The following is a 26439-nucleotide window of genomic DNA, read 5'->3' as shown; positions in this document are numbered from 1 at the left end:
GCGAAAACCGTTTATCAACAACACCCAGAAACGCCGTCGGCTTCGCCGGGCCTGAGCTCATCTAAGATGGACTAATACAAAGTGGAAAAGTGTTCTGTGGTCTAACGAGTCCACATTTCAAATTGTTTTTGGAAACTGTGGACGTCGTGTCCTCCGGACCAAAGACGAAAAGAACCATCCGGATTGTTATAGGCACAAAGTTGAAAAGCCAGCATGTGTGATGGTATGGGGGTGTATTAGTGCCCAAGACATGGGTAACTTACACATCTGTGAAGGCGCCATTAATGCTGAAAGGTACATACAGGTTTTGGAGCAACATATGTTGCCATCCAAGCAACGTTACCATGGACGCCCCTGCTTATTTCAGCAAGACAATGCCAAGCCACGTGTTACATCAACGTGGCTTCATAGTAAAAGAGTGCGGGTACTAGACTGGCCTGCCTGTAGTCCAGACCTGTCTCCCATTGAAAATGTGTGGCGCATTATGAAGCCTAAAATAGCACAAGGGAGACCCCCGGACTGTTGAACAACTTAAGCTGTACATCAAGCAAGAATGGGAAAGAATTCCACCTGAGAAGCTTCAAAAATGTGTCTCCTCAGTTCCCAAACGTTTACTGAGTGTTGTTAAAAGGAAAGGCCATGTAACACAGTGGTGAACATGCCCTTTCCCAACTACTTTGGCACGTGTTGCAGCCATGAAATTCTAAGTTAATTATTATTTGCCAAAAAAAAAATAAAGTTTATGAGTTTGAACATCAAATATGTTGTCTTTGTAGTGCATTCAATTGAATATGGCTTGAAAAGGATTTGCAAATCATTGTATTCCGTTTATATTTACATCTAACACAATTTCCCAACTCATATGGAAACGGGGTTTGTAATAAAATGCCATTGGCACATCAAAAACAGAACATTTTCGCACTAGACTAAACAGTACTTAATCAATCAATGTTTATTTTTATAGCCCTAAATCACAAGTATCTCAAAGGGCTGCACAAGCCACAACGACATCCTCGGTTCAGAGCCCACATAAGGGCAAGGAAAAACTCACACCCCAGTGGGATGTCAATATGAATGACTATGAGAAACCTTGGAGAGGACCGCAGATGTGGGTGACACAAGTACCCTTAGGGTGGAAATGGTACAGATATGTATGTCGAGGTTTCTGTGGTTTATCCATTTTACAGTGCTAAAGTAGAGCGGAATATACGTTACGTCATTAAAAAACACAGAGGCTATATCATCCCTACAAGCCTGTTGAGCAAGTTTTCCTGCTCGTTAGGGGATTTTAAAATCCCCTAACGAGCAGGGAAACCTGCAAGTTTTAATTTTTCCCCCCCCAAAATTCTACACACAATACCCCACAATGACAATGTGTAACGAGCAGTTTCCCTGCTCGTCGGGGGATTTTAAAATCCCCCGACGAGCAGGGAAACCTGCGAAACAGGCTTGTAGGGATAATATAGCCTCTGTGTTTTTTCCTGACCTAACGTATATCAACAATTAGATATGTTTCTGTTTACCGGTTTCCCACCTTTCTCTGTAAAGGGGCCCCGGAAGTTGGCAGACCCGTCAGCGATCCTGTTCTGTCTCCCTGTAATGTTTGTCTGCTCTTTAATGGGATTATGCTGAAAATCTCAATTTCTCCTCAGGGATTAATAAAGTATTTCTGATTCTGATTGTGATTGTATCCTTTTTTGATAGTACAAAGGTATACTTCTGCAGGCCTCTTAAAACCAGTCTTGTAAAGAACATAAAACAAATACGAATATTATTTTGATAATATTTTTGTCTATTTTTGAGAGTGAAGAACAGTGTAAACCAGGGATGTCAAACGTACAGCCCGGGGGCCCGATCAGGCCCGCGAACAAGTTTTATCCGGCCCGCGGGATGAGTTTGCTAAGTATAAATACTAACCTGAAATTTTTGAATGAAAGAAACTGCTGTTCTAAATGTGTCCACTGGATGTCGCAATAGCAATTCTTTGTATATTTGTAGATGATGCTACATATGTAAAAAAATTACATCAGTCGAGGAAAATGATCCATCCATCCATCCATTTTCTACCGCTAATTCCCTTCGGGGTGGCGGGGGCGCTGGAGCCTATCTCAGCTACAATCGGGCGGAAGGCGGTGTACACCCTGGACAAGTCACCACCTCATCACAGATAGACAGACAACATTCACACTCACATTCACACATTAGGGCCAATTTAGTGTTGCCAATCAACCTATCTATCCCCAGGTGCATGTCTTTGGAGGTGGGAGGAAGCCGGAGTACCCGGAGGGAACCCACACAGTCACGGGGAGAACATGCAAACTCCACACAGAAAGATCCCGAGGCCGGGATTGAACTCACGACTACTCAGGACCTTCGTATTGTGAGGCAGACGCACTAACCCCTCTGCCACCGTGCTGCCCTGATCAAACTACATAAATAACATAAATAAATGTTTAAACTACATAAATAACATACTGTAATTTCATTTTGTTTTGATATCATTTTTTGATGTTGATAGATTGAAAATGAACACCAATGAGTTGACTGATGAACATCATCACATCATTTATTCAGAAAATAACGACAAATAAAGATGGAATACTATTAACCGCAACATGTAAGTATAAAAAAACCCCAACAACATTACCGTAATTTCCGGACTATAAGCCGCTACTTTTCCCCCTCGTTCTGGTCCCTGCGGCTTATACAAGGGTGCGGCTTATTTACGGCCTGTTCTTCTCCGACACCGACGAAGAGGATTTTGGTGGTTTTAGTACGCAGGAGGAAGACGACGACACAATGATTAAAGACTGACTTTTCATATACCGGTAGGCTGGTTATTTTGATAACGTACAGGCGAGCACTTTGTATTCATTTGCACCGTTGTATTATTTGTACTCTGCACGAATGCTGTTCGCCATGTCAAAGATGTGAAAGTTTGATTGAATGATTGAAAGATTTATTGTTAATAAATGGGACGCTTTGCGTTCCCAAACAGTCATCTCTGTCCCGACAATCCCCTCCGTGGTAGCAGGAAGCCCTATATACTACGCTAATTACACATCAAAACCCTGCGGCTTATAGTCGGGTGCGGCTTATATATGGAGCAATCTGTATTTTCCCCTAAATTTAGCTGGTGCGGCTTATAGTCAGGTGCGGCTTATAGTCCGGAAATTACGGTAGTTGTCTTTACTTTTAAGTTATCGTGCCGTGATTTTACCAAGTCCGGCCCACTTGGTAGTAGATTTTTCTCCATGTGGCCCCCGATCTAAAATGAGTTTGACACCCGTGGTGTAAACCATATGACTAACCCCTTTTGTTTAACTGTGTAACTGTGATGTGAGCCATCTGCCATGAGACCAGCAGCTTTAGATTTTATTTTGTTTTTAATTTTGTACGGTTATGTATGAAGAAAAAAATATAGTGGATGTTTGGATAGTAAACAATATAGGTTGATCAAAAATATTTTCCTGAAAACAATCATCATTGGGAAGGAAGGAGTAATGCACAATATACCACGACGTCGCAGTTTTATTTGATTTTTTTTTTTTTTTTTTTTTACAAAACATAAATACAACATTTGCTGCAAATAGCAAAACAATAACACATCCCCACAGAGATACTTGCAGTGACACACAATATGTCCACAAAGCCAATCTGCACAGATTCAGCAACACTGAAATCTTAACAGTGCAAATTCATGAATAGTGACCCCCAGGGTCTTACAGGGCTGTTTCAATGGCCCTTCATCATTCGGTCCTCAGAAAAAAAGGCCAAACATTTGACGTAATACATACATGCGGATTTGGAGAAAAAAAATATACGACTGTCTAGATTTGTCAACTTAATACAGGACAAGCGACGCGTACGCAGAATGGAAGTATACAATACTCAGCTAATGCCATTTAAGCAGTAAATCATACATTTCAATCATGTATATAACATGCTTTTTTTTTTTTGGTTGGGAGGGATGCATCTACCAAGGTCTCCACATGGTGGCGCTGTCGTGCTGTGGAGCTGGCTGAGCTCTGCTGGAAGTGCGCAGCGCCGCTGCTGCGCCCAGGCTGGACTTCAGGCTGAGGAGCTTCTGCTGGATGTGCGGCAGAGCTGCGGAGGAGCTTTGCGCGCAGCAGTTGAGGCACGGCCGGCTCGCCGTGGCCGACATGGACCGCTGGATGAAGTCCGACACCCGCCGGGAAGCCTCCTGGTCCAGGTTGGTTTGGGGAAGGAGCGCAGAGACGCGCTGGAGGCAAGTTTTGTAGCCTTCTTTGTAGCTGTCTGTGGAATCTGCAAAGATGGTGGAATGTGTTTGTTAGTGTCAGAATTAAGCAAATGTTTAGGAAAATGTTGAAAACTAATACTTACTTTTATTGTGGACAGGTGGGATGTCACTGAGGAACCTCACGGTCATCTCAAGGATGTCTGCTTTCTCCAGCTTGGAGTAACGAGTGTTCTGCAAGTTAGTTTAAAAAAAAAAAAAAAGTGAGCCAAATTCGTAGATTGTAAATATTTACACAATTAACTAGGAATGCAAATAAAACGTACATCTTTGCCAGTGAGAGGAAGAATGAGATCTTTCAGGTGGTTAAGACCGTCGTTGATGCGAGCGCGCCTTCTTTTTTCCACCAAAGGTTTCATCGTCTGGAAAGAAGAAATACGCATGAGCAATTGTTGGATGTATGAGAACATGAAGACGAATAACGGGACACAACTCACCTTTCGAAGCTCTAGAGCTTCTTTCCTTTTGGCCACGGTGAGCCTGGGAGGGAAAGATGCAGGCAGAGCCTCGCAAGTCATGTTTGGAGACATTGTCTACGTTCCTTCTGAGTACTCGAGATGTGTGCTCGATGGAAGCCGGAGAAGATGTGATCTCCAACGGCCGCGGACCGCCGCTTATATCCACCTCCACGGCGTCGGTACCCGTGCGTCACGGCGACGCCCCCAAGCCGCCAGCAAACGATTTGACTGGCCACTTTTCCCACGAAGGAAAAAGCATCGCATTTTTTTTGAAAAAGTAACCATCTGTCTTCTTAAATCCAAGCGTGCGTGTCTGGGTTATGATAATAAGCAACAACAAAAATAAATTATAGCCTAATCCATATCCAGACGCTGTGCGTAAAAGTTGTTTGGTGGCACAGAATGGCCCCTAATACACTCTGCAAACGCATAAACACTTTTAAATCTATTCGTACAAGATTTAACAAGTGAACATTTTAACTTTTAAATTACATTTTTATTTTATTTATTAAAAGGATGAGGTCAAATGCATTGCTCTATAGTGGTGCGTAATTGCGCATACATTGCAGTTCCTATTGTTATCTCTCCGTACACTGTAAAAAAAAATTCATATTTTTATGGTTAATTTACTATAAATTTCTACTGTAATTTTTCTATTTTTTTAAATAGTTTATAAAACTGTAGAATTGAAGACATTGTCTGTAAATAAACAATCCGCCTGTTATTTTAAGTAATAGGCCAGTAATGACAAACTATGTATATTTCTATTTTTTTTTTACAGAAAAAAACCAAATTAATTATACGTAGCATTTTCTGTTTTCTTAAATTACTTTCAAATTCATGTAAAATTACAGTAATTATCTTTCATGAAATATGTAGCTTGTTATATAAAAGTCTATGTCCATACTAACAATCGTAGAATAAAGGTATTTTTCTGCAGAACTGCCAGCATTATCACTTTATTAAAGGTGTTTGATCGTAATAATTTGGAAAAACTCTGTAGTATAAAGGTATTTTTCTGCAGAACTGCTTGCATCGTCACTTTATGAAAGGTGTTTGATCTTAATAATTTAGTAAAAATCTGTAAAATTACTATATATTTCCGCAAAACGTTTCATGAAAATTTCTGTAAATATAATGTTTTTGATCATTATTTGGTTTACAATGTTTTACTTTAATTTTATGGTTTTCGTTTGGCAGCCGTAGCTGCCAGTAGATGACCGTTTTTTTACAGAATTTTTTTTTTACAGTGTATATACGAACGTGTCCTGTATTAATATGTAGAAATGTAATATATGACTTTATTTGTTGGTAAAAATAGGTACGATATATTGCAATACCGGTGCGTAATAGAGGTGTATTTGAAATAGGGACAGATACAAAAACATAGACATCTGAAACAGTTATCCAATGTATCCATCATAGTGCTTGTAGCCAAAACTAATTTACAACACTTGTCCCCAACAACAACACAGATCCAACATCATTAAAATAGGAAAATAAAAAATAGAATGAGTCGATAATAATGATAATAGTAATAATGCAGACAAAGTGCAAACTAGATAAAAGCCAATAATAATAATAACACAGACAAAGTGCAGACTAAATAAAAACCAATTAGTAAAAATGAGTAAAAACTAAACATGGGAACACGATTGTTGCTCAACTAGCCATAATTGTGTTTGTTTTTTGAAAGTGACAAATGCAGGTATACTTTTCAAAGTGTCCGGTAAAGAGTTCCATAGTTGTGGTCCTTTTATTGAAAAGGCAGTCTGGGCAAAATATGTTCTACGGAATGGCGTAGAATTACGCATACATTACAAATCTTATTGGTGTCTGTGCGTATATATGCACATGTTATAATTTTGTTATGTATAAATGAAGCATATTCCTTCATTTGTTGAACATTTTGGTAAAATATATAGCAGGAGTAATGCGTAATCACGCATACATTACATGGCCTATTGTTATCCGTGCGTACACAACACACTTGTGTCCTTTTAATGTTGATATGTAAAATGGTAATATTGCTTTATTTGATGACATTTTTTTTTTAAATGCATTGTAATTGTGGTGCGTAATTGCGCATGGATCGTTTGTAAGAAGATGAAAGTTATTGTAAAAAGTCGCCTTAACCGTGTCCTAATATTAAAAATGCAGCACCAAAAAAACAAAGACAGTAGAAAATAAACACATTTATAGGTCAAACAATTACATAAAGCATATTTTTCGTACGTTGGAAATAAAAGCTGATTTTTGTTTTTCTTACAGGCCTATTCCATAGATGCTTGACTTTACAATGAGTTTTGCACAAGGATAGATAGAAAATGAATAAGTATATAATGTGTAGTACAAATGTGTTTTATGGCGTCAGGCTTGCGTGCATATGGGAACGCTAAGAAGGTCCTGCATGCTCCAATCCACGCCACATCAAGACAACCCAAGCCACGCTATACTTCCAAATAACATCTGCTCGTACATTTTGACAACAATAGTTGTTTTTTTTTAAACATATGAGGTTTGACGTAGTTTCTATAGCCCTGAGGGGGCGGGGCCTCTTTTTTTATTTTTTTTTATTTTTTTACCTGCATGTGGTGTGTTTGCTGCAGGCTGGTGACGCTTTACGCACGGAGGTGGGGGCTTAAACCCTGCAGAGGGAGCACTTGCAGACAACAAAAGACACTTGAGAATAATTCCCAAATACATTATATGAAGAAGTATTTCTGCTTCGTGTTATACTACAGCGTCTTTCAACGTATATGTGCGTCCTCATGCTATATGGAGGTGGCCTATAAAGTATATTGAAAAGTAACCAAAGATGTATGGCAAGCCATCAGATGCCAAAGCACTCAAGGGAACCACGCGCGCAGCACGCGCCACGGTGACCAGATGGCATCATAGACCCCCCCCCCCCCCTTTAGAATCGACCTCCCACCCCTCACCCCCCAACCATCTATCCAGTCAACTGCAGCACCAACATCCATGTCTACAATACACTCACACACACACACACACATGCTTTCTCACACACACACACACACACACACATGCTTTCTCACACACACACACACACACACACACACACACACACACACACACACACACACACACACACACACACACACACACACACACATGCTTTCTCACACACACACACAGCTTTTGGTCCAGCTTTTCTCAACTTAACAGGCATGACACATGATCTCCAAGCACGTCTGGCGTGGCTACCCCATCTGCATGCTCCTCCAATGATAATAATGTATGGCTACCAACGGAAAAGTATAATTACCAAACACCCTCCCCCTTGTTTGCAGGCTCCTTGTTGCAATTGTTCTCTGCAGCTTGACTCTTGGGTGTCTGAGCGTCCAAGCTACCGTGTAATGCTTCTTTTTCATTATTACTACGCTTATTGGATTCACCCGGATGGACAAAACTGCACTCCAACTGTATACTATTAATATTAAAGGCCTACTGAAATTATTTTTTTTATTTAGACTAGGATAGCAGATCCATTCTATGTGTCATACTTGATCATTTCGCGATATTGCCATATTTTTGCTGAAAGGATTTAGTAGAGAAATTTGACGATAATGTTCGCAACTTTTGGTCGCTGATAAAAAAAAGCCGTGCCTGTACCGGAAGTAGCGTGACGTCACAGGTTGAAAGGCTCCTCACATTTCCCCATTGTTTACACCAGCAGCGAGAGCGATTCGGACCGACAAAGCGACGATTACCCCATTAATTTGAGCCAGGATGAAAGATTTGTGGATGAGGAACGTGAGAGTGAAGGACTAGAGTGCAGTGCAGGACGTATCTTTTTTCGCTCTGACTGTAACTTAGGTAAAAGGGCTCATTGGATTCCACACTTTCTCCTTTTTCTATTGTGGATCACAGATTTGTATTTTAAACCACCTCGGATACTATATCCTCTTCAAAATGAGAGTCGAGAACGCGAAATGGACATTCACAGTGACTTTTATCTCCACGACAATACATCGGCGAAGCTCTTTAGCTACGGCGCTAACGTGATAGCATCGTGCTTAAATGCAGATAGAAACAAAAGAAATAAGCCCCTGACTGGAAGGATAGACAGAAGATCAACAATACTACTATCAGGAGACACCGAACCAAACACTGGACCTGTAACCACACGGTTAATGCTGTGCCGCCTTTCGAAGCCTAGCAATGCTGTTGCTAACGACGCCATTGAAGCTAACATAGCTACGGGACCTCGTCAGAGCTATGATAAAAACATTAGCGCTCCACCTAAGCCAGCCCTCATCTGCTCATCAACACCCGTGCTCACCTGCGTTCCAGCGATCGACGGCGCGGGGAGGGACTTCACCCGATCATCGATGCGGTCGGCGGCTAGCGTCGGATAGCGCGTCTGCTATCCAAGTCAAAGTCCTCCTGGTTGTGTTGCTGCAGCCAGCCGCTAATACACCGATCCCACCTACAGCTTTCTTCTTTGCAGTCTCCATTGTTCATTAAACAAATTGCAAAAGATTCACCAACACAGATGTCCAGAATACTGTGGAATTTTGCAATGAAAACAGAGCTGTTTGTATTGTGATTGAATGTGTCCGAATACTTCCGCTTCAACCATTGACATCACGCGCATACGTCATCATACATAGACGTTTTCAACCGGAAGTTTCCCAGGAAATTTTAAATTGCACTTTATAAGTTAACTCGGCCATATTGGCATGTGTTGCAATGTTAATATTTCATCATTAATATATAAACTATCAGACTGCGTGGTCGGTAGTAGTGGCTTTCAGTAGGCCTTTAATATATATAGCCTACAGAGCTAACAATATTAGCTACGTACGCAAATAAGACAGTTAGTAAAATAAGATAAAATGTCAGAAAATGCAGGAAATATCCACTTCATAAAGCACACCACTGCATCCCTATATGTTTTTCATCAAAAAGAAGCAATTTTTATGAAAACTCACCCCTACTGATCAAAAATATAAACACAACACTTTTGTGTAGAGGGGGGGGGGGGGGTTACCCACATATGCGGTCCTCTCCAAGGTAGTCATAGTCATTCACCGACGTCCCACTGGGGTGAGTTTTTCCTTGCCCGCATGTGGGCTCTGTACCGAGGATGTCGTTGTGGCTTGTACAGCCCTTTGAGACACTTGTGATTTAGGGCTATATAAATAAACATTGATTGATTGATTGATTGATTGATTGATGGTTTTTGCTCCCATTTTTCATGAGTTGAACTCAAAGATCTAAAACGTTCACTACATCTACAAAAGACATATTCCTCTCAAATATTGTTCACAAATCTGTCTAAATCTGTGTTAGTGAGCATTTTGTCATGATCCGTGGTTCCGGATCATGTTTTTGTCATGTCCTGTTAATTTTGGATTCCTTGAGTTCCTGTTTGTGCACCTCCTGTGTTTTGTTACCATGGCTACTTATGATTTTCACCTGCCTCTGGTGTTCGGCACGCGCACCTGTTTCCAATCAGAGACGTTATTTAGGCCTGCCTTTGCCAGTCAGTCGGCCTGGCGTCATTGTTTGCCTCATGCCTTGCCAAGTAAGTCTTGTTTGTTCCATGCCATAGTTTATGCTAGTTGTTCGCTTCATGCCTAAGTCTGGTTTATTTCATGCCACAGTTTCGTGAGGTTCCATGTCCATAGTTCCATGTTTCCTGCACTAAGTCTTTGCCTTAGCTTCAAGTGCGAACGGCACCTCTTTTCCTTCGACTAGTTTTCTGTTTTTAGTGCTGTTTTGACTTCTCAAGAATAAACCATGCTCCTACCTGCGAGTCCTGTCCGGAGTGATCCATTTGCCTTCCTGGGAGAACGACTCCGCAGTAAGCTGCGAAAACCACATTTCTTCTTTGCCAAGATAATCCGTCCCACCTGACAGGTGTGGCATATCAAGATGCTAAATAAACAGCATGATTGTTGCACAGGTGTGCCTTAGGCCGCCCACAATAAAAGGCCACGCTGAAATGTGCAGTTTTGCTTTATTAGGTTCTGGGGGGGTCAGGAAAGCAGTCAGTATCTGGTGTGACCACCATTTGCCTCATGCAGTGCAACGCATCTCCTTCGCATAGAGTGGATCAGGTTGTGGATTGTGGCCTGTGGAATGTTGGCCCACTCCTCTTCAATGGCTGTGCCAAGTTGCTGGATATTGTCAGGAACCGGAACACGCTGTCGTACACGCCGATCCACAGCATCCCAAACATGCTCAATGGGTGACATGTCCGGTGAGGATGCTGGCCATGCAAGAACTGGGATGTTTTGAGCTTCCAGGATTTGTGTACAGATCCTTGCAACATGGGGCCGTCGGTTGCGACGACAAACTGCAGTCAGGTCGAGACCCCGATGAGGACGACAGATGAGCTTCCCTGAGACGGTTTGTCCCAGTTTGTGCAGAAATTATTCGGTTATGCAAACCGATTGTTGCAGCAGCTGTCCGGGTGGCTGATCCCAGACGATCATGAAGGTGCACCTGCTGGATGTGGAGGTCCTGGGCTGATGTGGTTACACGTGGTCTGCGGTTGTGAGGCCGGTTGGATGTACTGCCAAATTCTTTGAAACGCCTTTGGAGATGACTTATGGTAGAGAAATGAACATTCAATTCACAGGCAACAGCTCTGGTGGACATTCCTGCAATCAGCATGCCAACTGCACGCTCCTTCAAAACTTGCAACATCATTGTGCTGCGTGATAAAACTGCACATTTCAGAGTGGCCTCTTATCGTGGGCAACCTAATGCACACCTGTGCAATAATCATGCTGTTTAATCGGCATCTTGATATGCCACACCTGTGAGGTGGGATGGATTATCTTGACAGAGAAGAAATGCTCACTAACACAGATTTAGACATATTTGTGAACAATATTTGAGAGGAATAGGTCTTTGGTGTATATAATAAAAGTTTGAGATCTTTGAGTTCGAGTCATGAAAAACAAAAGTGTTGCGTTTATATTTTTGTTCAGTGTATTTATCCTTAATCTAATTCAAGTCATTGCTTAGTCTATATGTACTGCATTCATACATAACACAGTGTTTCCATCAGTTTTTTAATTTGTTATTTATTTACTGTATTTATTCTATTCTTTTAAAAAGTGAAACACACTTTTTGATAGGAAATGTATAAAACAATACAATATCATGTAGAATAATAACTACAGTAGTTTTACAAAGGTCATCATTTACCTTGGAGAGTGGACTTGTACCGTATCTCCCTCCAGCTGCTTCTCTGTCAAACACATCATCAGCAGCTTTTCCATATTTTAATGGATAAATGTTGATGTAGTTTGACATTCTTCTGCTTCAGAATGGTGCGGACTAGCAGTGATACAGTTGGTCTACACACTTCTGTCATGTTTTCTATGATTTCTTTATTATTTCAATGAATATCATCCACTTCTTCTTAGAGCTGTCTTTAAACCTCACTTTCTTCCTTCCTATTGTTGGAAGACAAAGTTATGCCGATCTTTAGCTGTAAGCTAATGCTAGCGAGTAAGATCAGAGGTTTTGGTCGGATCTCACGGGGTTCACTGAGACATTTGCTATACATCGACTCATGGCGGGAATACTTGTAAGCCAAATGTCTGCTTGCAACTTAAAGCGTGACAATTAGGCGAGAGATAGCTCTTATCTTAAAACATTCTTAAGTTGAGGTACCAATGTATTTTTTACAACTGTCAGGTTCAAACACTGATGTCATCTATTAAACAGACAAAGAAGCAAGGAATTAAACAGAGACAGAATTCAATTTGGCTCAATGAGGAGAAACGCGTTGACCTGTACCCTTGCACAGTGTCCCACCACGCTCTGACGAAAGATTGTACGCCTCCTCTTTTATTTGGACTTTCCCTGATTACATGGCAACAGCTGTTTATAAAGGGACGGGGGTCGTAAACAGCCGCTGCCTTTGGTCACAAAACAGTTCAAAGAAAGGGTGCCTGGAGGGGGGTCAGGTCCTGCTTCCTCTCTGCTTTGTAGATCTTGGGTCAAAACAAAATCTTCCTGTGGATTACAATACATCAAAGAAACCGACACCTTCATGTCGCTTCCCATCCTACACAGTGGACTTTTACAAGCCTTTTGATTGGTAAGATCAAAGACAGCCTTTGTCTGCTCGCCAGGAACTCATTGAAACACAAAGTTTTGTGATAACTTAGATACAATTATTCTGACAACAACTGTTCAATTATGATCAAATGTGTCTCTATTTAATGACAAATTACCTCAGAATAGGGCAGGGATCGACTAGCCAAAATGTTGAAAGAGCCATATTGAACCAAAAATACAAAAAACAATCTGCCTGAAGCCGCTAAAAATTAGGAGGTTATGGTATTTTTTATTTTTTATTTTTTGTCATAAAGAAATACAATCATGTGTGCTTACGGACTGTATCCCTGCAGACTGTATTGATCTATATTGATATATAATGTATGTATTGTGTTTTTTATGTTGATTTAATTTAAAAAATATATATATATATTTATTTATTTATTTTTAAATTTCTCTTGTGCGGCCCGGTACCAATCGGTCCACGGACGGGTACCAGGCCGCGGCCCGGTGGTTGGGGACAACTGTCTTATATGATGTAAGTGTCTATATTAGCTATAATAGCCTACTATCAAAATGACTATGTGCACCAGGCTGACGCAAATCTTTGTCGACGGGAATGTTGAAATGTAATATTTATTCTACACATTTTTACAACATTGGAAAACATTAGTAAAATGAAGGCTTCTCACAGGGTGTGATAACTTCTGGAAATTACTGGCTTTGAATGGCCAAAGGTGTTGATGTTTGTGTTCATGTTAAAGGAAACGACAGGCTGTCTTCCTTTAATGGATTTATTAAAATTTTTGCAAGCTGGGTAACGTTTGCTGGTGTCTATAACGGCACATAGACAACTATCAGAAATGCAGCCAAAATTACAAACAGATAATGTGTCATGAGACATGCAAATATAAATCAAAAACACAGAGGAAATAAGTAAAGGAAATTAAATGAGCTCAAATATACCTACAAACGAGGCATAATGATGCAATATGTACACAAATAGCATGTTAGCATCGATTAGCTTGCAGTCATACACTGCCCAAACGTGCCTGATAAGCACTCTAACAAGTCAATAACATCAATAAAGAATAATAAATAAAACGTTTGGTGGACAAAATGAGACAAAGAAGGAGTGGCATGAAACACGTCTTTCTGTGGCAGCGTCGGAGAAAGTTGTACACGTAAACAAGTCACAGTACACAGAACTACCATGAGTTCAAGGACCGCCGAAATTAGTAGGACAAAACGGCGCTCGCCAAATACTCTCACCAGTGAAGTATAAACATATTAAATAGTGGGCTTTAACAATTAGGAAGGTTTGTGTCATGTTTGTCCTCCTACAGAAACAAAATTAAAACAAAAAATATATACTTCCCCTCATCTATTTTTATTTTCATACATTTTTGAAAAATCTCCAGGGAGCCACGAGGGCGTCGCTAAAGAGCTCTAGAGCAGGGGTGTCAAACGTACGGCCCGTGGGCCGGATCAGGCCCGCGGACAGGTTTTATCCGGCCCGCGGGATGAGTTTGCTAAGTATAAAAATGAACCAAAATTTTTGAATGAAAGAAACTGCTGTTCTAAATGTGTCCACTAGATGTCACAATAGCAATTATTTGCATCTTTGTAGATTATGCTACATATGTAAAAAAATAAAATAAACCACATGATGTTAGTGCACCAGTTAGGGAAAATGAGCAAACTTGCATGAATGACATCCTGTAATTTGATTTTGATATAATTTTTTTATCGTAATAGATTGAAAATTAACACCAATGAGTTGACTGATGAACATTATCACATAATGTATTCAGAAAATATAAATAACGACAAATAAAGATAGAATACTATTAACCGCAACATGTAAGTGTAAAAAAAACAACAACAACATTATGATTTGTACATTTTCAGAATTTTCTTGTTCTATTTTTAAACAAAGAAAACAATCTGAATTTGTCTTTATTTTTAAGTTATCGTGCCGTGATTTTACCTGTCCGGCCCACCTGGGAGTAGATTTTTCTCCATGTGGCCCCCGATCTAAAATGAGTTTGACACCCCTGCTCTAGAGCCGCGGGTTGCCGACCCCCGCAATAGGGCAAAGAATACGACCACACTGTTTGAGTGGACATCTGCTTTGTGAATAAAGTATAATTTTAACGTTGCCATCGTACAGTATATAAAAAAACATGAATAACGTACCTCTGTTTTTATGCCAAAGTATCTCTAAAAGTGTCAAAAGTTAGATATCTCTGTTTTGAATAACTATAGTTGATATATGGAGAAGGGGTGTATGATTGAATAAACTGTGCTTCTTCCTACTCCTTTTCGGACACGTTGAACTGGTGCAAGTGGTTAACGTGATGTTCTTTACTGTCAAGCATGTTCAAAATAAACTCAACCATTACCAAATAAACCAGGAGATGCTGTATAGGAAGCTGGAGGAAAAGCATATGGGTTTACTAATAACTTAATAAACTTTATTCAAACTGTAACTTAATGAACTGACTTTTCTTTTTAAAATACAACAATATAATTTCAATATTTATTGTACCCTTACTACAAATAACTGTAAAAATGACAGTACTTCATTTACTGGGAATATACAATGAACATGTTTACAATGTAGGTGTTGTTCATTTAAATGTTGCAGCATTATTGGAAGACCATTTATGTTATGGGTGAATATATTATACCATCAGCATCAGCAGCTCTTTGAGAGGCACACTTGCTGCACGCGCCCTTCGCAGTCCCACTGGGATGGAGAGATTAATGGAAGGGGAAGGGGAGGGCAGCGGGCGGGGTAGGGGGTTGATGGAGGGGTCCCACCTCTCCTCCCATTGCTGGGCCGTCGGTTAGAGTCCCCTTTTGTCTTTTCAAGTAAATTGGGCGTCTGTAACCCATCTGTGCGGACCGGATAACAGGGAGCCTTTGTCTGTCAAGGTCCCAGCACTTTACAGGAATTAAGAGTCACATGCATGCTGCAGGTTTTGGGATGCGAGCGGCGGGAAAGGGAATAGGGGGGTGCGGCCTGAAGACACCGCGGGTAAAATAGATAATAAGCGCCACCTGACTTTGGCCAAAGTTGGTAGGTCTGTGTTTCACACCAATAACATTGTCTGCCCTGCAGGATGAATTTGAGGACCAGTCATAGACAATTTAAAGTGAAAAGCACATTTTTATTTTCACTCGCATACAAAACATTCTAACTTGGATTGTTTCCCCGGCTTCAAGACTCTCCCGAAGGACAGTGCGGCAAAGACACAACAAACTTCCTTCTTGTCTCTCATGGACACACACCTGTTGGCCTGCACCTGGCTCGCTGACAACAAGCTATCCATCCACTTGGGTAAAACAGAATCCATCCTGTTTGGGTCCCACATCAAACTTAAGAGAGTCAATCACTTCACCATAAAAGTAGGTGACAGTGTCATCACCAGGAAAGATGAGGTCACCTACCTAGGTTCCATTCTAGAGGCTAACCTTTCCTGTGATAAAATGGCAACCAAGGTAATCAAAAAGGTTAACCAACGAACGAGATTTCTCTACAGAATTTCCTCTCTGGTCAACAAAAGCACCTTGAGGATTCTGGCGGGAACTCTCGTTCAACCCTTTTTCGATTACGCATGCACCTCCTGGTACCCTAGCACCTCCAAAACCCTCAAATCTAAACTCCAAACATCTCAGAACAAGCTAGTCAGGTTACTTCTAGACCTCCACCCCAGATCCCACCTCACTCCTACCCACTTCTCTAAAGTGGGCTGGCTCAAGGTGGAGGACAGAGTTAAACAACTTGCACTGAGCCTAGTCTATAAAATCCGCTACACCTCCCTGATACCGAAGTACATGTCAAACTACTTCCTTAACGTAAATGACCGCCATAACCACAACACCAGGGGGTGCTCCACTAACCACGTTAAACCCAGATTCCGAACTAACAAAGGTCTTAACTCATTCTCTTTCTATGCCACATCAATGTGGAATGCGCTCCCAACAGGTATAAAAGAAAGGGCATCTCTATCCTCCTTCAAAACCGCTATAAAAGTTCACCTCCAGGCAGCTACAACCCTAAACTAACACCCTACCCGGATTGCTAATAATCAAATGTAAACAATCAAATGCAGATTCTTTTTCTTATGCCTTCTGATCTCTCTCTCTCTCTCTCTCTCTCTCTCTCTCTCTCTATGTCCACTACCCCCCCCCACCCCACCCCCCCTCCACACTCCTGATTGTAAATAATGTAAATAATTCAATGTGATTATCTTGTGTGATGACTGTATTATGATGATAGTATATATGATAGTATATATCTGTATCATGAATCAATTTAAGTGGACCCCGACTTAAACAAGTTGAAAAACTTATTCGGGTGTTACCATTTAGTGGTCAATTGTACGGAATATGTACTTCACTGTGCAACCTACTAATAAAAGTCTCAATCAATCAATCAATGTTGTTGACTTTGGACTGACTGACAAGAACACCAAGGCCGCAAAACAGAGACACGCGGCAGGCTTACACACACACATGCATCCACAAAAAATATACGCCACACACATACCCCACCCCTCATTCAACGCCCTTGACGCAAATCCCTTAGGGGTGATGGACAGCTGGGCAGCGCCTGAAGAGCTGCAGCCTGCCACCGTAGCTCCCACTCCCTCCCCTCTATTGCAAGTCTCGAGTTGTATGTTGTAATATGTATATGTGCTTTGCAATGGAGTTTAGTTTCCCACTCCAGACTGGGCCCCCTTAGAAGCCCAGTAGATTGTATTTTTTTACTTATCCTCCCCCAGCGTTGACCTTTTTCCCATCTTTTACGGGGCACCTTGTGGCAACCCATCAGCGTTCCTGTTCTGTGGCCCTGTACACTGTTTGTTTGTCTAATCTTGAACGGGTTTGTGCTGAAAACAAAGTTTTGTTTTACTTGTACAATGACAATAAAGACCTACCTACCTAGCCCAGTCACAACAGAATAGGAATTGTTTTAAAAAGTGACTTGAATTGCCAACCAAACCTAAAAACACTGTCAATGTGAAGCAATCATATGTTTTAATGACTATTTATTGCAACTTTAAATACCAAGAAACCAGTACAAATACATTTTAGTCTGGTTTCGAGCAATTATGATGGCCTTTGCAGATAAGTAAACACCATTGCCAGTTTCTGAAGATCATTGATCCTTCTCATACAGGATGGCGATGTTTTAGAAGGAAAATGTGTCAATTATTCAGTCAAGTTTTCTGAGTTTTTGTCTTCACAATTTCCAAAAAAATATGTTTGTATTGTACCTCGGTTTTCGTAAGGCACACTTTTTGCATGTGTCTATGGAAGTTCTCATTCAGGTCATTGTATTTTCAGGGAATTAAATCGCTCACACATGGACTGTTCAGTTTGTCTTAGAAGAAGAACGTCTCAGGCACTGTCTGATTTGTTTTTTGACGAAAAATTCTACCCAAATTTTTGCCACGGGTCTTGTATGTTCTCTTGTTTATCAGTCGACTGAACATCGCGCGTAGTCCGTTTGCCCACCTATCATTCAGCAAATTCAAAACAAACAATTGGTGTCGGTGGCTCAGTTTCTGTGAAGAATGAATGGTTGGTCTTTTAGGCTCTGTTTACACTGGACACCATTTCAGATGTGGGCCACATCGGGGAGTAGTCCTAATCCATTTGAAAACTGATCTTTTCAAAATGTAACTGTAGTCTAAACGGTAATGCAACATGTTTGCGACTTTTACGTCATCTTTGGTTGAGCTACGTCATACATGTGCGCAGGAAAAGACTAAAAGAAAATCACTTTCCTTTATTTATTTTCCACGTTTTTTTCTGTAATTATAATTTAAAAAAATACGGAAAACACATCATTATTCATGATCAATTATCCGATTTCATTGATGTGTTTGAAAATCAAAAATGGAAATTAAAAGAACGAGGAATCTCAGGGCAATCAATTTGGTTTGACATTTTGCCGCTCGTCCGAGTAGGCTTCATCAGTTCGTGCTCATAGACTTAGATTGGTCAGATCTATTCTAGCGGCTGGTGCCAAAACCCCAAATATTTATACCCCAAAACAAGGAGGGTGTGCTTGGGCAAGGATGGTTTCGAAGAAGCCTACTCGGATGAGAGGCGAAACGTCTTCTAAGACAAAACAAACAATCCAGTTGCGATCGATTGAATGCCCTGAGATGACAATGACCTGGATGAATGAGAACATTCATAGACAAAACAACGAGTGGAAACTATTTTCTCTATTGCCCGTTCATTATTTGGACATATGGGCAGATTGCACACCTGCAGTGTCTCTTTATATCACTGTCTGTGAGTGACCTGGAACAACAACAACAGAAGAAGAAGGCGATGAAGAACGGTGTCGTCAAAACAAGTTTGTCGCGGTCAACTGTTCCCTTAAATTTTTTTTAATATCCAGAGAACTTACACATTTTATGGTTCTCTATCCAGCAGGCAAACGAGTTTGTGTAAGTTGCTCTTCTTCTTCTGTTGTTATTTTTATTTTTTTTTGTCATAAAGAAATACAATCATGGTGTGCTTACGGACTGTATCCCTGCAGACTGTATTGATCTATATTGATATATAATGTATATATTGTGTTTTTTATGTTGATTTAATAAAAACATTTTTTTAAAATGTTATGTATTTATTTATTATTTTTTTCTTGTGCGGCCCGGTACCAATCGGTCCACGGACCGTTACCGGGCAGCGGCCCGGTGGTTGGGGACCACTGCTGTAGTGTACACGTAGTCTTAGAATTGGGACACTTTGGACTGTTTTTGGCCAGAGAATCCATCGATCCTCTTTTATATATGTGTTTGTTTACGCGCATGGTTTATTTGTTCATAGAATGCACACAGGACGATGAACAACTCTGTATCTTCTATTCCTTCTTTCAAAGCCCTGTGTTCCTTGCTCTGTTCTCAAGTGATGAGGCGATCAAGCGTAACTCTGAGTGGTAGGCAAATGGACTTTCACACAGTCTCTGTGCTTTTTTTAATTGACTGCAAAAAAAAACTATTGAATTCTAGAAATGACTCGCAGCCAAGTAAGGTCTCTCTTTCCCTACCCCCTCTAGTCTTTGCCCATGGAATTCAAAGTTGGTGTTTGAGGCTCTTGCAGCTTTCGGTATTGTCTTCAGTAAGAGAAAAGCATCTTCTTGCAATGACATCACTAATTGGCCTTTGAAAAATATGATATTTCTTTGCCTTCAAAAAGTATTGAGTTGGTTTCCCAGTACGTTTGTGTCTTAATACTCCGGACAACTAGTCTATCAGTTTTGAAGCATTTTTCTAAATGTCAGCAAGGATGTCAGATTCATCATATTATTTCTGTCAGCAGTCACATTATCAATAAACAGTTTGCATTTGTTGGATACCTGTGTTCAAAAATGTCAAAGCATCAAATCATAAGGTTTATTTATTTGGGCCTAAGCTTGAATGCCGTTTTGGATGCCTCTGAACGCTGTGTTTTGGAGTGTGTTTTGGAGTGTGTTTTTCATTAACAGTGGGCACACATCGATGTCACAGTGTGGTGGAAGTACTATTATTGGCATTTCCAGTACATGCTCTCTGCCAGGCCCCTCCTCTGTGCTCGGCCAGTGGTTTTCCTTCCCGTTTCGTCCTCTCCCGCCTGCTCTGATGTCTATAAAATAAATACTTATGTGTCTGTTGGACCACAACTTTTGATTAGGCGCTAATCTCAGACGAAAAAAATTGCAACAGTACAATCGGTTTGAGGAAACCTAAGAAGGTAGGATAAAGTATTATTTTCATCTAAACGTAGCATGCGCACAATATCAGCACCGTGCGACATGCAGTGACATAAATGCTTGCTTTTTTTATGCAGCTCCATATTGATAGGAGAGTGTGCAGGTGTACCCAATGGTGTGATTGGCGAACCATATATTGTTTCTGAATTTTATTTTTGACATGAACTGAAAAGTCGTCTTCAAGGTATATATTTAACACTGTACATTTTCAAATGATAAATTCTGATACTTTTAGAGAGGTTTGGGTGTGGTTTCATTTACAATATAAAGAGAACGTCTCCACAAACAAACATCTTGCAGACAGACTCAAAAAACGGTTTATAAAAGTGACTGTGGAGCAAAATGTACACCAAAGCATATCCATTACATATTATGTAGACCACAAGTAAGGGTTTGAATGTAGATTAAAATGATCCTAGCTCCCCTTTAAGGTGTGAAAGAGATTTACCAACGTACTCCTGGCATTCATTACACATGTTCCATTAGAAATAAGTGTGTCAAAACACTGCCTCCACCATGTTTGACAATTACTTAGCTGTACCTTTACTTTGACATACAATATACAACATATAATTCTGGAACATTAAATGATTTTGTTTTAATGTTGAATCAGGCAGTCCTATTCTTGAATGATATCGTGGACTTTTGGGTGGGTGTGTCTTCAATCGACTGAGTTCGTGGACTGTCTAACAAGCTGGTGGATCCAAATGTAGGCCACGCGCCAAAACCAAATAGTAAACGTTGAAGGAACTCAATGTGGTAAAAAGCCCTACAACATATATCACTAGCCTCATTTCAATAGGTTTCCAAATTGGAGGTACAGTGGAAACCTTAACCTCACAAACCAGGAAATTTTACAGAGGTAAATGCATTTATGGTAAAAAAAAAAATTCCTGGAAATGAAGGAAAAGGCAGCTCCTGACTTCGATTAGGAAGTATTCCTTCAGCATCTACTAGGGGTGTGGGGAAAAACCGATTCGAATTCGAATCGCGATTCTCACGTTGTGCGATTCAGAATCGATTCTCATTTTTAAAAAATTGTTTATTTTTTTATTTTTTTTATTTTTTTTATTTTTTAATTAATCAATCCAACAAAACAATACACAGAAATACCATAACAATGCAATCCAATTCCAAAACCAAACCCGACCCAGCAACACTCAGAACTGCAATAAACAGAGCAATTGAGAGGAGACACAAACACGACAGAACAAACCAAAAGTAGTGAAACACAAATGAATATTATCAACAACAGTATCAATATTAGTTACAATTTCAACATAGCAGTGATTAAAAATCCCTCATTGACATTATCATTAGACATTTATAAAAATAAAAAAAATGAACAATAGTGTCACAGTGGCTTACACTTGCATCGCATCTCATAAGCTTGACAACCAACTGTGTCCAATATTTTCACAAAGATAAAATAAGTCATATTTTTGGTTCATTTAATAGTTAAAACAAATTTACATTATTGCAATCAGTTGATAAAACATTGTCCTTTACAATTATAAAAGCTTTTTACAAAAATCTACTACTCTGCTTGAATGTCAGCAGACTGGGGTAGATCCTGCTGAAATCTATGTATTGAATGAATAGGGAATCGTTTTGAATCGGGAAAATGTCATTTTTGAATCGAGAATTGCGTTGAATCGGAAAAAAACTATTTTGAATCGAATCGTGACCCCAAGAATCGACATTGAATCGAATCGTTACTTATCTTAATGTGAGTCACTGTGAATTTTTTTTTAAATTCCTCAGTGACCAAGTCAACTTGCCATTCAAATTTTTTGCAGCATGTAGTCGAAACAAAAATATGTCCACAGTGAGACCCATAAGATAAACCAATCTGTTATTGGTTGTATTAACCAGCACAGGTCACTACAGCAGAAACCCAGCAATCGGACAAAAAGCACAGAGCCTGGCTCGGTTAGCTCAGAGCTTGTCCGAGGGCAATACAGTATATAAAAGGATTTCCTCAAAAATACATTTAATAATGGAGACAATTTCTACAATTGATGGAGACAATGGCGCGGTAAATCCAACAACATTAGATATATGACAATTTCTAATCTTTAGTTAGCTTAATCAGACTACATGTAGATCAGATGAACAGGGTATGTCAAATGTTACATTATTGCATGGATTTACATTGTTGTTGAGACAGCAATTATAATAACACAACCTGTTTAGGTACAGCTTTATGGACTAAAAGGTGTTAAAAGAAAAATCTAATAAACAAGCTTCTCAGTTCGCAAGTTTCTTCTTCTTCGCTTTCCTCTTGCTGCCGGTCAGATTCTGGCTCATACATGTAGGGTTGGATCATGCTAAAATCCTCCATTGTTACCGTTCTAACATATTTGTCGGTACGAAAGCACATCCCTAAAACTACAAACATGGCTAAGGTTGGAGAAGCAGTTGCAGCAAACCGAAGGGGGCGAGGCATGCAAGAGGTCTTTTGCATATAAAAAAATATGGCCTCCAAACGTCTTTTTTTAACAGACAATCAGAAAGAGAGGCTTGAAGATGGTCCCTAAAGTGAAAGGAAGAAACAAAAAAATTGAAGAAGGCTGGAGAAATTGGAGAGTTGACTACTTGCTATGTCAGTGTCGGTTGAAAGGTAGACAATTGAAAAATGTCTTGCTCTACAGTTTAGTAGACATAGGTCATGCTTGTGGTTCAGTTCAGCTCAGTATGGCACGGATAAGTAAAACCTGATAAGGAGTAAGACTATGCAAATAAAGACAAATGTCTGTACATCAGACTATGTGGTAGAAAGTGAGACATCAAAAAATTGTGACTACAAGAGGAACCTCCCAAAATTATTATCAAACTGAACTGGACCATAATGATTGGTGGAACAGTAGTCAAAATAGCGTGCAGGTATCAGATACTGGAATAAATGTACCTGAAACACCAAGCACTATTTGTTGCCTACCATGTTGTCACTTCTTTGGCTTTGGGGCTGCATCGTGTGCATTTCGTCGTTTCTTTTCCATGTCGAGGTTGAGTCCATAACTCGCTAAATGGCTGACTGATAGATTGTGTGAGTGCTTTTGATTTATCAAAGTGAAAATGTTATTTTCATCTGTCGTTTGCTCACTTGTCAACTATTTATTTTGCAACCATCTATTTTGGCGGAGAATTATGACGTTTATTGCTATTTGATGACGTATTGGTATTGATACATCCGATTCATATGCGATAGAGGCCTGGGTCAGATATGAAAAATTTGGAGTTGCAGTGTTCACAGTGACATGAAAAAATCTGATCCAGGTCACATATGAGCAAAAACATTGGAATTGACCGGCAGTGTGAATGAACAAGGCCTGAGAGACTTCTTTGCAAATCGGCGCAAGATCAGTTTGTGAAGCCGTTTTTTGATATTGCCACGTATTTTCTATTGGATTTAGGTCTAGACTTTGACTGGGCCATTCCAACATGTTTAGGGGTTGTCGTCCTGTTGGAAGAGGAACTGGTGTCCGAGTCTTAAGTCTTTTTCAGGCTCCGTACAGGTTTTTTTCCAAAGATTATACTGTATGTCTCCGTCCATCTTTCCTAAAGAAAAGCACCACACAGCATGTTATACGTCCAGTTGGGTGGTGTGTTCATGGTGATGTGCAGACCAGAGCACCTTCTTCCACATGTTTGCTGTGTCCTCCACGTCATAGCTTCTGGACCACTGAAAGCAGGACTTCTTGGGGTTTTCTTTCAGCTATGTTTTTTCTTTTTCTTGCCACCCTCCCAAAAAAGCCAGATTTGTGTGCAAAATTGATTGTTCTCTTGTGGACAGATCAACCCACCAGAGCTATTGTACAAAACCCAAAACCAGTTAATCAATCAATCAATCAATCAATGTTTATTTATATAGCCCTAAATCACAAGTGTCTCAAAGGGCTGTACAAGCCACAACGACATCCTCGGTACAGAGCCCACATACGGGCAAGGAAAAACTCACCCCAGTGGGACGTCGGTGAATGACTATGAGAAACCTTGGAGAGGACCGCATATGTGGGTAACCCCCCCCCCCCCTCTAGGGGAGACCGAAAGCAACGGATGTCGAGTGGGTCTGACATAACATTGTGAAAGTCCAGTCCACAGTTAGTTAAGTTGGCAAGTTGTGTAAATCGTAAATAAAAACAGAATACATTGATTTGCAAATCCTTTTAAACATATATTCAATTGAATAGACTGCAAAGACAAGATATTTAACGTTCAAACTGGAAAACGTTGGGTTTTTTTGCAAATATTAGCTGATTTGGAATTTGATGCCTGCAACATGTTTAAAAAAAGACTGATAAAGTTGAGGAATGCTCATCAAACACTTATTTGGAACATCCCACAGGTGAACAGGCTAAATGGGAACAGGTGGGTGCCATGATTGGGTATAAAAGCAGCTTCCATGAAAAGCTCAGTCATTCCATTCGTAATCCATATTTTTTTTGCATTGGTTTCTGCATGTATAAAATATGTTTTGGGTGTTTGGAATGGGTTATTTAGATTAGCATTATTTCTTATGGAAAAAAATAATAATTGGGTTTTCATACAAATTGCATTCTGTCGTTGTAGAACCTTTTGGAAGCGATTCCTAACAAGAACGAGTTATATGCAAGTCTAAATATGGTTCTGCATTAGAAAGAATATATATTTTATAATAAATATAACATTGCGCAAGTCCCTTTTGCTTGCTGCTGACCAAGATCATTTTTTCCTCCTGTCTTTTTTACTTTGAAAAGTGTTTGCATATTTCTAAATGTTGCACAATCTCAGGATATATTCCATCACCCTGTAACATTGCGAATAAAAATTTTGAAGCGTTATAACTGATACAGTTTATTTGAATGATATCTTAAAGGCCTACTGAAAGCCACTACTAGCGACCACGCAGTCTGATAGTTTATACATCAATGATGAAATCTTAACATTGCAACACATGCCAATACGGCCGGGTTAACTTATAAAGTGCAATTTTAAATTTCCCGGGAAACTTCCGCTTGAAAACGTCTATGTATGATGACGTATGCGCGTGACGTCACGACGGCAACGGAAATATTCGGACCCAATGTGTCACCATACAAACTGCTCTGTTTTCATCTCAAAATTCCACAGTATTCTGCACATCTGTGTTGGTGAATCTTTTGCAATTTGTTTAATGAACAATGGAGACTGCAAAGAAGAAAGTTGTAGGTACGATCGGTGTATTAGCGGCGGACTACAGCAACACAACCAGGAGGTTGTGTTGTGTTTGAGCTGGATAGCCGACGCGCTACCGTGAGTACAGTTTTGGCTTCCAAACATTTGATCGCTTGCCCGTACGTGCGTGTCGCTATGTGCATGTCACGTACGTAACTTTGGGGAAATATACGTTTCTTGCCAACTCTGATGGCGGCCGGGGTGTCGGCGAAAGCTACAAGGCCCGCCGCCGCTCCGTAGCTAAGTTAGCTTCAATGGCTCATTAGCAACATCATTGTTAAACTTCGCCAAGCTGGAAATTATTAACCGTGTATTTACATGTCCATGGTTTAATAGTATTGTTGATCTTCTGTCTGTCCTTCCAGTCAGGGTTTTTTTAAATTTTGTTTCTATCTGCATGTGAGCCTGATGCTATCACGTCAGCTCCGTAGCTAAAGAGCTTCACCGATGTATTGTCGTGGAGATAAAAGTCACTGTAAATGTCCATTTCGCGTTCTCAACTCTCATTTTCAAGAGGATATAGTATCCCAGGTGGTTTAAAATACAAATCCGTGATCTACAAAAGAAAAAGGAGAGAGTGTGGAATCCAATGAGCCCTTGTACCTAAGTTACGGTCAGAGCGAAAAAAGATACACCCTGCACTACACTCTAGTCCTTCACTCTAACGTTCCTCATCC

The 26439-nt window shown here is 40.2% G+C and overlaps 1 protein-coding gene across 2 annotated transcripts; it reads right to left on the bottom strand.

Annotated features, from left to right (window-relative positions):
- Nucleotides 1-3528: 3528 nt before the first annotated feature.
- Nucleotides 3529-5638, bottom strand: LOC133653206 (transcription factor HES-2-like). 2 transcript variants are annotated; one of them, XM_062052267.1, is made up of 4 exons: nt 4717-5638; nt 4546-4641; nt 4366-4453; nt 3529-4287 (listed from the first exon to the last, which is right to left on the bottom strand). In XM_062052267.1, the coding sequence occupies exons 1-4, from the start codon at nt 4807-4809 to the stop codon at nt 3977-3979; spliced, it is 588 nt and encodes a 195-aa protein (XP_061908251.1). In that variant the 5' UTR covers nt 4810-5638; the 3' UTR covers nt 3529-3976. The 2 variants fall into 2 exon arrangements, with proteins under 2 accessions (XP_061908251.1, XP_061908250.1); XM_062052266.1 differs by having other exon boundaries at nt 4546-5638.
- Between the last annotated feature and the right edge of the window lie 20801 nt (nt 5639-26439).

This window comes from Entelurus aequoreus, linkage group LG07 (genome assembly GCF_033978785.1).
Source record: "Entelurus aequoreus isolate RoL-2023_Sb linkage group LG07, RoL_Eaeq_v1.1, whole genome shotgun sequence".
Lineage (NCBI taxonomy): Eukaryota > Metazoa > Chordata > Actinopteri > Syngnathiformes > Syngnathidae > Entelurus > Entelurus aequoreus.
The sequence above is the reverse complement of the archived record's forward strand: the minus strand, read 5'-3'. Positions and strand labels throughout refer to the sequence as shown.

Excerpts from the sequence above, each read along its gene's own strand:
- LOC133653206 (XM_062052266.1), bottom strand. The coding sequence starts at position 4,809 with ATGTCTCCAAACATGACTTGCGAGGCTCTGCCTGCATCTTTCCCTCCC. Across the intron at positions 4,454-4,545 it reads TTCCTCTCACTGGCAAAGAT|AACACTCGTTACTCCAAGCT; the intron begins GTACGTTTTATT and ends ACTAACTTGCAG. Across the intron at positions 4,288-4,365 it reads CCCACCTGTCCACAATAAAA|ATTCCACAGACAGCTACAAA; the intron begins GTAAGTATTAGT and ends CCATCTTTGCAG.